General features: G+C 43.9%; 1 protein-coding gene across 2 annotated transcripts; it reads left to right on the top strand.

The window, feature by feature from the left end:
• Positions 1-1088: 1088 nt before the first annotated feature.
• Positions 1089-4543, top strand: CBY2 (chibby family member 2). 2 transcript variants are annotated; one of them, XM_065829576.2, is made up of 2 exons: positions 1089-1165; positions 3376-4543. In XM_065829576.2, exon 2 carries the CDS (start codon positions 3495-3497, stop codon positions 4431-4433), a length of 939 nt encoding a protein of 312 aa, XP_065685648.2. In that variant the 5' UTR covers positions 1089-1165; positions 3376-3494; the 3' UTR covers positions 4434-4543. The 2 variants fall into 2 exon arrangements, with proteins under 2 accessions (XP_065685648.2, XP_071659736.1); XM_071803635.1 differs by having other exon boundaries at positions 1097-1165; positions 3248-4543.
• The last annotated feature ends 4933 nt before the right edge of the window (positions 4544-9476 follow it).

Raw genomic sequence — 9476 nt, 5'->3', positions numbered from 1 at the left:
CAGTTCTTCAAAAGTTCAGACTGGTCATTTCAGTCATCTCTTCTGAAAACTGGCTGCACCTGGATAGCATCCTCAAATTCCCATCTGATGGTGGGCCAAGCAACCCATGATAAAATCTTCTTCTTTCTCTTTTGAGGGCATTGTCCTGCTTTCCTTTTACAGGATCCTGGAGCTTGAATAGAAGAGAATGCTCCCTGGGGAGTTGCCATAGTAACCTGTGATGGTTGGTTTTTTTTGTTGTCTGGGGTTAAATATAAGCAAAGGAGAAATTACAGAGAATAATTTTATAACTGAGTTTATCATCTTTGTATAACACCAAAGCTGAACTGTACCTCCAACTTCCTAAAGCAATAACAGTCACCTTGAGTCTGATATCAAGTCAGTAATTTTCACTAGAAAAGAAATTAACTGCTGTATTTATTATTCAAGAACCTTGATTAGAAAAAAAAAAAAATCCACATCTGAAAGATGTAGCAAATAAGAAAGAGAATGAGATCATTAGAAATTTAAAGACAAGCAAGTAGAAATAGCTGCTACAAATAATATCTAAACTTGCAGTGCATGAATGTCCTGTATATTGTATCTTCTTAATAAGGTTCAGTGGTAGTCTGCCCTTAAACTCATAGGCGAAGGAAAACTCCAAACCCATGCTGTTCTTGGAAAATAAATTCAGGTCTCATAGTGCATAAAAGGATGTGATTTTCGAATGTATTACTATCAGTTCAACAACAAACAGGATTTGAAGATTTGGAATAAAACCAAAATTTGTTTTAGGACAGTGTGATGGAGAAAGAATCCACTCAAACTACTCTCAGTTATGAGCATCAAAGGCAGACCGGGAAGTCTGGGATCAGGAAAGGGCATGAGAGCTGAGCTACCATAAAGGTCATTTCCATGAGAAATAACACAAAAGCGCAATGCTGGGAAAAAATCAAAGACAGAAGTGGATTGTGCGAGAAGGGTGTGCAGGAGCTCCCAGACCCCAGGGTGGGACAGGACTGATTCTGGGGCGAGGTTCCGCCCAGTGCTTGCATCACAGTTGGTCCCCCCTGCCCCCTACTGTGCGTCCCCGTTTCCCCTGGACACCCCGGCAGCAGCAGAACCTCAGTCCAAGCTGCCTGGCAGGGGTGAAAGGAGAGGGACGACCACCCATCCCGGAGAGCAGGTGAGCATGTGCCGGGAGGGTAATTTAGCACTGCTGAATTATCCATCTTGGCTTAATTTCATGTGGGATCCCCCAGCCGCTGCCCTGGGTGCCCACCCTGGCTGCCCAGCATTTCCCAGGATTATTTCATTCAGAGGTGTGGGGAAATGACACAGTAGGAGAGAGAAGTTGAAATGCCTCTCTGAAACCTGGGTCGATGTCTCATCTGCGGTGTGAAAGAGCTGACAGAGACACTGTCAAGTTTAATTGTCCCCAAGATAATGTCCTTCAGTGCTGTATATATTATATGTTTCTGTTCACCCTGAAAACATCCCACATAACCACTTAAATTTAAGTGACTTTAACAACTCTAGCTGCCTGTGCGTGATACACAGTGGTAGGTGGGTCTGGGCTTATGATGCTAGATGTTTTCTGCTTTTCATCAGGATATTTAGGGGTCACTGGCTGATTTGCCTCCCCATCCTGGGGCTGATGGTGGAATGGGTCGGGAAGGCTATGAGGGAGAAGGTGCAAGGAAGTGAGCAATATACGGCTCTGAACACGGCATAAGTGGAAACAAAAAACTCCAAAACTGGGTGTTTTGAGGGAAATCTCTTTTAACAGAGGAACGATATTATGAAAACAGGAGACTGATGTGAGATAAACCAGATGGGGATGCAGAAGACAACTCTGAAAGTTGTAGGAGATTCTATTGCAACAAAATCAAGTGTTACTACAAACAGATATGTATTACAATAGCCCTCTTCTGCATTAAGGCATTTGGGATTTTGAATCTGACTAATAATTCTCTGAGCTTGTGGACAAGCTTGGGAAGGAGGCAAAGGAAGCATCTGTGGATGCTGGCTCTCAGAAGTAACCTGAGAGAGACCAAAGATGCAGTGATGTGTGGTGGAGATGGCAGTGAAAGGGGGAAGCAGCAGGTTTTGGAAAGGAGAAGGCAAGAAAAGGACAGGGGATACACAATTTGATGGCCGAGTGGGAAGGTATGAGGAACTTGTGCATGGTTGTCACCTTCTGGCTAATGTTTGGGGCAGAGACAGAACAAAATTTGTGAAGTTAAAGCTCTCCACACTGACAGAAAGGCAGAACTGAGTTTCACAAGGGGAAATAGAGGTAAATCAGGGTTAAATTTGACAGCCAAGTGTGGTGTGTTGTGGTTTTTATGTTTTTTTGTTTTTTCTTAACTAGAGAAAGGCACATTTGTGCTGTTAGAAACACTGCACAGAAACCCTAAGAATTCCAACAATTTGGTTGTAAAAATAGTTCAACCTCAGTTCAAATGACTTCATCTTGAAAATCACAAAAAATTAATTTTGTTAAAGACTGCAGAAAATTAGATTTTCTAGCAATATGGATTTTGAAGAGATGGGTTTTCTGGTGGTGTGAAAGAGAAGCAGACAGATTGTAGGAAAGAGAAGAGCAATCACTATTGCAATGTTAGAAAGCACAAACAAATAATGGAGCTATCAAAGAATTTAAAGAAAAGAGTGACAGGAGAAATGAGAAGGAAAGATGGAGAATTACCCATGGATTGTGACAGGTTTTGGACTGTGGTGATGGTAACTTGTCAGAAAAACATGCAAAGAGTAATAGATCTCTCCTGGTCCCAATGTTCTGGGGCTGTAGTTTGGATTTTTAATTATTTGTGCATATTGTATCATTCACTGCTCTACCTGTTCACAGTTCTGTGGATTTTAGGATTGAGAAGCACAACTGCCACCACACTGTTTCGGTGTCATGTTAACACAGGCTATTGAGCACCAAAAAGAAAAAGCTTCTCTTGAGGCCAGTTTTTCACTGTCATCCTTTAAAAAAATTTCTTTTGGAAAGGTGGTTTTAGCCTCACAAAATTTTTAATTAATTTGCCTGTCATTCAGTCAGCAGTGTGCTGTTTTGAGATGCAAGATACTCTTACATCTTACCCTCTTACATGTCTATAAAAAATGATGTAAAGAGAGAGAGGAAGGAGAGTCTGAGTTTGATATCAAAGCTTTTGGTGTTGCCATAGATCTGCTTTATCTGCCAATACCAATTTTCTCAGCTTGTATAAACTGTGTTTCTGGTATGTTCCTTACCTTCCAGAGTCAAAGGAGCAACACAGTCAACTGTGGGAACCGACTTAGTTTCTCATTCCCCTCATCCAATGGACTCTAATTCTCACCTTGAATTTTGGCAGTAACTCTGTGCACTTGTGCTTCCTGTTGTTTCAGTCCTGATCAAGATTCTCCAGCCCCGCCGTGTCACCTACTTGCAGCAGACAGTGGCACCTTGCAGAAGTCCTGGAAGAAATCTTTTCACGCAGTCCTCCTCAATTTACTAAAGAAGATCCATGTCTGCTTTTGATCTGGAAAACGAGAACATGCAGTCTACAGAGCCTGAGATAGAATATATCACCCCACGGATGAAATGTAGGGATGAGATGTTTACCTTCGTTGATGGCAGAGGGGTGAATGAGATCTACTGCCAGCCACCCATTGCTTCCCACCGGAAATTCTTTAGCAAGAAGGTACAGGATGACTGGAGCATCTGGGAGGAGAACAGAGCCCTCTGGGAGGAAAACCAAGTCCTCCGGATTGAGAACAGGATGCTCTGGGAAGAAAACAACACTCTTCAATGTTTCCAGCCACAGAACAGAGCTGTCCAGGTTATTTACACCGATGCCATTCAGCAAAGCCTCCAGAAGGAAAATAAGCCGTTCCCGTTCTTCCAAGAGAGGAACATAGGCTTTCAGGTTAGCCCGGGCAACAAAGTTCTCCAGGTGGTCCAAGAAAAGCGTAGGGTCTTAGAGGATTTCCAGAAGGAGAATAAAACCGTCCCCATCATCTGGAAAGACCAAGAATCCATCACAGTCCATGAGGAGTGCAAAGATGCTACCTCAGATCTTCAGAAGGACACTGATGACACCATAGCTGTGGAAGAAGATAACCCTGACCCAGCCTCCAAGCAGGAACATGAAGCTAAAAGTAAGAGCACCACTCCATCCCAGGATACGTTCAAGTCTTGCTCAAGCATGCAGAGTGAATCTGAAATCCTCCAGGCTCTCCAGGACTTATATGAACTGCTCCACATCTTTCTGAAGGTGAACCCTCTTCTTGGGGAGAAACAAGGCCATTGCAATCTCTATGATGTTAGAAGATCCTTCCAAGAAGATTACAATAAACTGAAGATGCAGCTGAATGCTGTGAAAAATGCTGTGTCAGATATTAGAGCTCAAATGCAAATACTGGAAAAGGAACTCATTGCCATCACTTCTGCATTGTATGAATAAGCAGGACAGAAGCTGGCAACTGGGCATCACCTTGAAGAAACATGAAGCTTGGTGCTAAGACCTGCTAGTTCAATGTCCTGGAAAGTTGCTCTCCTTGTTTCAGGGAACCTAATAAAATCCCAATAGAGCCTGAAGATATCTGGGGAGCATTGTGTTATTCTGAAACTTTCTTACATTTCTTAGATGTATTTCCCCTTCTGATTATACAGTGTGGGTGTCATGAGTTTACCTAGTGTTAGGAAAACTTGTTTTTCAACATTTTTCAAGTTCAAAGTTTTTGATAACAAGCTTAGAATTTCAAAAGATAATTAATTCCTTTCACGCTTAATTTGAGGTACCTTATGTTGGTCACACTTTTCAGGGGGATGGACACTCCCTGAAAATGAGGATCTCAACTGTGAGCTGAAAGTGGGTCCCTGATGGTCCCTTTCTTTCATATAGCTGCCCAAGTTTGGGGTCTGAACTGTGTTTTCTGCCATGTACCAGCCTTTCCTCTCTCATTTAGAGGAAGTAGTGGCTCATGGAAAATGTAGCCTCCCAGAGGAGGCAGGCCTGTGAAAGACACTGGGGCACAGAAAAACGTGCTATATGTGCTGTATGGATACAGTCTTGTTTTCTCTTCCTAGTCCCACATTCCCACTTAAGTTGTTCTTTCCCTTGTTTAAAGCTCTTCCTTGGAAAATAATCCATCTCTTGCCTCTGAGTATAACAGGACCATAAAGCAAATGTTGCCCACCAGAACAGCACATCCCCTTCTGCTTGGTTATTTGTAAATTACCTTCATTGTTTTGTACTTTAATTAGTCTTAATTGTTCTCAAATTGCCTTGTTTTCATACACTTGCATAATCCTACTGATTTCAAGTGACACTATTATTTGTTGATAAATGTTTAGGCTGCAGTGTTTGTAGGAAAGACTGCATAATGTCATATTCATAGCTCACTGCTAAAAGAAAATTCCTGTAGACTTGGTGGTCTTTTTGGACCAGCTCTTCTCTGTGGCCAGAAATTAAGCGTGTCTGTCTGCAAGCTATCACATGTAGTTACAGAGCTGACAGCTCTCTAGCCTGGAGGAGCACTGATATTTCTAGTGGTATCACAGGGCAAGGAAAATGCCCTGCCCCTGGGCAGCAGAAACCCCTGGGCAGCTTTGTAAGTCTGAACTCTCTGGAATCTTTCATTGGACTTTGAGACTTGAAAGCAGGACCACACGTACTGCAATAACTTACTGCCATGTGCTAGGGACTGGGCTGGGGTAAGCTGTGAGGCTAAGCTCTGATAACCTCACCAGCCCCGCTTCACCACCTGGTGGGTCCCAGTCAGCCAGACCACAGCAGGCAGATCGGGAAGGGCTGACCTCTGCGCCTTGGTCCTGCTGCTGCGTCTCTTAGGATTTTTACATCTTGTCTTTGCTGAGCCCTTTTGTTTGAATGTCTGATGAATTCCCTCCTTTGTTTTAGACTGTTGATAATATATCTCAGCAGTCCTCTCACCATGTGCTTTCTTCAGTTTTGATTTTGTGTCTTGCACAGCTAAGCAGCCACCACACTCACTGTCTTGCATACAGATCAGCTGATGGGACACCTTCAATTCATCATCAAGCTACTTTCAGCAGAACTGTCCCATTGACTGGTAGCTCAAAAATTTGTGCCTTGCTTCAGGGATATGGCTCCAGAGAAAATGAAGGGAGGCCTGGGGTGTAGAATCATAGAATGTCCTGAGTTGGAAGGGATCCACAAGGATCACAGAGTCTAACTCCTGTCCCTGCATAGGACAATCCCCAATTCACACCATGTGTCTAAGGACGTTGTCCAATTGTTTCTTGAATACTGCCAGGCTTGGGGCTGTCACCACCTCCCTGGGAAGCCTGTTCCAGTGCTTCACCACTCTCTGGGTGAAGAACCTTTTCCTAATGTCTAACCTGAACCTCCCCTGGCACATCTTCCTGACATGCCCTTGGGTTCTGTTATTGTTTGCCAGAGAGAAGAGATCAGCGCCTGCCCCTCCTCCTCCCCTTGTGAGGAAGCTGTAGGTTGCAATAAGGTCTCCCCAGTGCCCTCACTTGGAAGGGGAGAGAAAGGAAAGAGTTGTCACACTCATGTGGGTGCTCAGGCTGTGGGGTCGCTACTTCTGGGGAGAACTGCCTGTTTCCGCACCATTGCTAAACTGTCACATGGAGTAGTAGCCTGGGAGGGGTGGACAAGAACACTACAGTGAGAAACGTGGGTCCCAACTCGTAGTCCAAGGGCTGTCTGCTACAAAATGCTGATGAATAAAGGAGCATCCCTCCTCCCAGGCATCATGGTGGGGCCACAGGAGCAAATGAAACAGGCAGCAGGGCCACATCTCCTGCACAGAGCAGTGAGGTCCTTCTTGATTTCTTGAACAGTCAGATAAGGCAGGGTTTCAGCTGCTCTGTAGCAAGAAAGTAGGTTGCCAAAAGCAACATCTGGTGGCTGTTGCACAGCTTAAGCTGGTACTTGGTTACATGTCTGCCCACACTGTAAATGGACATGCCAGTCTCAAGCAACCTGCTGACAGGGGAGAAGAAGAACCTGTTGATATGTTTGTGTTTAAAAAGTCTGGTGTCAATTGTGTGGCCAGAGTGTCTGGAAATGCATTTTCCTCTCTGTCTTGGACGTCCCTGATGCAGTGCAATTTGTCACAGTGTTTCAGGCAGAATACAGGAGAGTCTTTAGATAAGCTAACAAGACAGGCACAAGGAGACTTCTGCAGAGCAGTTGTAGGAGCATTACTGTAAAGCAAAGGGAAGGTTATGGTGAGGTTTACCTCTTTACAACAGGACCCAAGAAGCAGCTTGTCACTCTGGTTTATAGGTCTTTAAGTGATCTGGCACCAAATTACCTAAAGGATGAATTATCTTTCACCTTGTATTTCACTCACACAACACCAAGCCAAAAACCAGTGATGATTGTTTACTTAACAGGCTTAAAATAAAGGGCATTTTATTCTGCTGTTAGGGCTCCAAGATGCTGAGGCAAATCTTCTCTCATGTCTGAAAATTAAATGCTGGCTCTCAGTGATGCAGGGTGGGAGGGAGGGCTGTATGTGTAGGGACCAGGTGAGAAGAAGAGGGCCTGGAGCAATGGCCATTAACAGAAGGATGTGCAGACAGCAAGTTGTTCCTGCTTAATGACAGGATTACAACTATATATAGATATATATATATATAGTCCCGTGCTGGGAAACATGTTCATGCTTCTGTGCCTTCAGACACACTCCTTTTCTCCTAGCTGTCTCGCTCACTGTGTTTTAATGTAATACTCGTTAAGAGGCAGGAAGGGGTCTGTGCACACCCTGATGCTGAGCTCTGGAGGGGAGTAGCAGTAGTGACAAATTTTGGTCGTGTATTCGTATTTTAACAGACTAATTTGTGTCCTGTTAGAATAAATAAACAACTTCTTTGCCATTGGTCAGGGCACTGACTCCTGTCATGTCTCTATACACAGGCAGATGCGCAGATTTCCATCAGAAACTTGGGAGGAATCATCTCACCTAACATCACGTGTCCAGGAAAGGACATCCAGATCTCAGCTAGTCACCTTGGTCTTCCTTTCTAGCCAGTAGGAAGCAATGGGCACCCTCATGCTGTGATTTTTCTGATCTCTCTTAGATATCTATTTTAGGATAGTCTGAGTCACCAGCTGGAGTCACCTGCTCCTCTTTGTTGCCTCTACAATTGCTTTGGGGCAATAAGCTCCAATGTAGATGTTCGCTTTGGAGTTCTCTGAGTTAGAGGGGACATGTCCTGCTCTCTGAGTGAGGAGCTTGGCAGTCCCAAGTGAAGGAGATGCTTCAGCAGGTGGTGAAGTGGCACAAACTCAGGAGCGTGTGCTGCTGGTCCCGGTCCCTGGCCTTGCTTTCTGTGAGTTGCTTTCATTAAGCAGGTGACTCATATGTCTCCATTGTGAGGGAAAGTTATTACTTTATGAATAAAACTGAGTTAGTTTGGGCAGAGCTTAACTGTCAGGAACACATGTAGGATCATCAGGGGAAAAATCTACTTCTTCCAAATGCTAATTATGTTACTGGAATTAGGTTTTGTGAGCCTTTTGTGCTTTGATCTGTGCTTTGGATCTTTGGTCCTCCTGGTTATAAAAAGTCTGTATCTGGTGTATGTTTTTTAACATCTCTCATAGAGAAGTTGAATTGACTCGTGCCTTAAAGGTCTCTCAAGTCCGTCATGTCCTGAGATAACAACGCCCATAGTGACTGCCCAGCACCTAATCTTTCAGAGGATTGTGTTACAAGCAAATTCTCAAGACCCCAGAAGGCAGTCCATCTCCAGTTTGCACTTATTTGGTTAAAAACTGGATAGAGTTGGCGACAGTATTGGAGGATCACTTCTGGGTGCTGGTAAAAAACAAGGTGATCGTGAATATTGCTCAGTCTACATGAGTATTGCTTGATCTGTTACTCAGTGCTGAGGGCACAGATGGTGAGATGTAACTGAGTTGCCTGCAGAGTGACACAGAACTGCATGGGGACAACCCTAAGCACTGTCCATTCTCTGCTTTACTCCATGTTCCCAGCAAGTGACCATGGGGGCCATCGCAGTATCCTATAGGTCTCCATCCAGAGTGGGTGCTGGTGAGGAGACCTGGGCTCACAACTTTTGCAACCTATTTAATGTAAAAATGTGGGAGAAATGCAGCAGCAGGTATTTATAGGAACAACTTTTTCATTAACATAACATTTAGGCTGGTTTTGGAAAAAAAGTGGGGTAAACTTAATATTTTTTCCTATCCTGCTCACTGATTTACAAGTCTTTGGAAACTGATAGCTATTCTAGTTTAAAATGGATGGATGTCATTCTTATGGTGCATAATTTACCTTTTTCAGAGAGACAAACTTTGTCTTCTTCTTATTGTTGCTGATTAGCTCCTTATTTTTGCACTACTCATTTGTCAGCACTATTTTTGGAAAGCTGGGTTTTTGGCAAGGTCACCATCAGCCTCTTGCTTCCCTGTAAATTGGATTATCGCCTGTAGCTGGGTTCTGTGCAAATGCTGACTTTCCTGTTC

This window comes from Patagioenas fasciata, chromosome 1, assembly GCF_037038585.1.
Source record: "Patagioenas fasciata isolate bPatFas1 chromosome 1, bPatFas1.hap1, whole genome shotgun sequence".
In the NCBI taxonomy this organism is placed as follows: domain Eukaryota; kingdom Metazoa; phylum Chordata; class Aves; order Columbiformes; family Columbidae; genus Patagioenas; species Patagioenas fasciata.
This window is presented reverse-complemented; position numbering and strand designations above follow the sequence as displayed.

Bases quoted from the DNA above. Each gene is read 5' to 3' on its own strand.
- CBY2 (XM_065829576.2), top strand. From the start codon at position 3,495: ATGTCTGCTTTTGATCTGGAAAACGAGAACATGCAGTCTACAGAGCCT.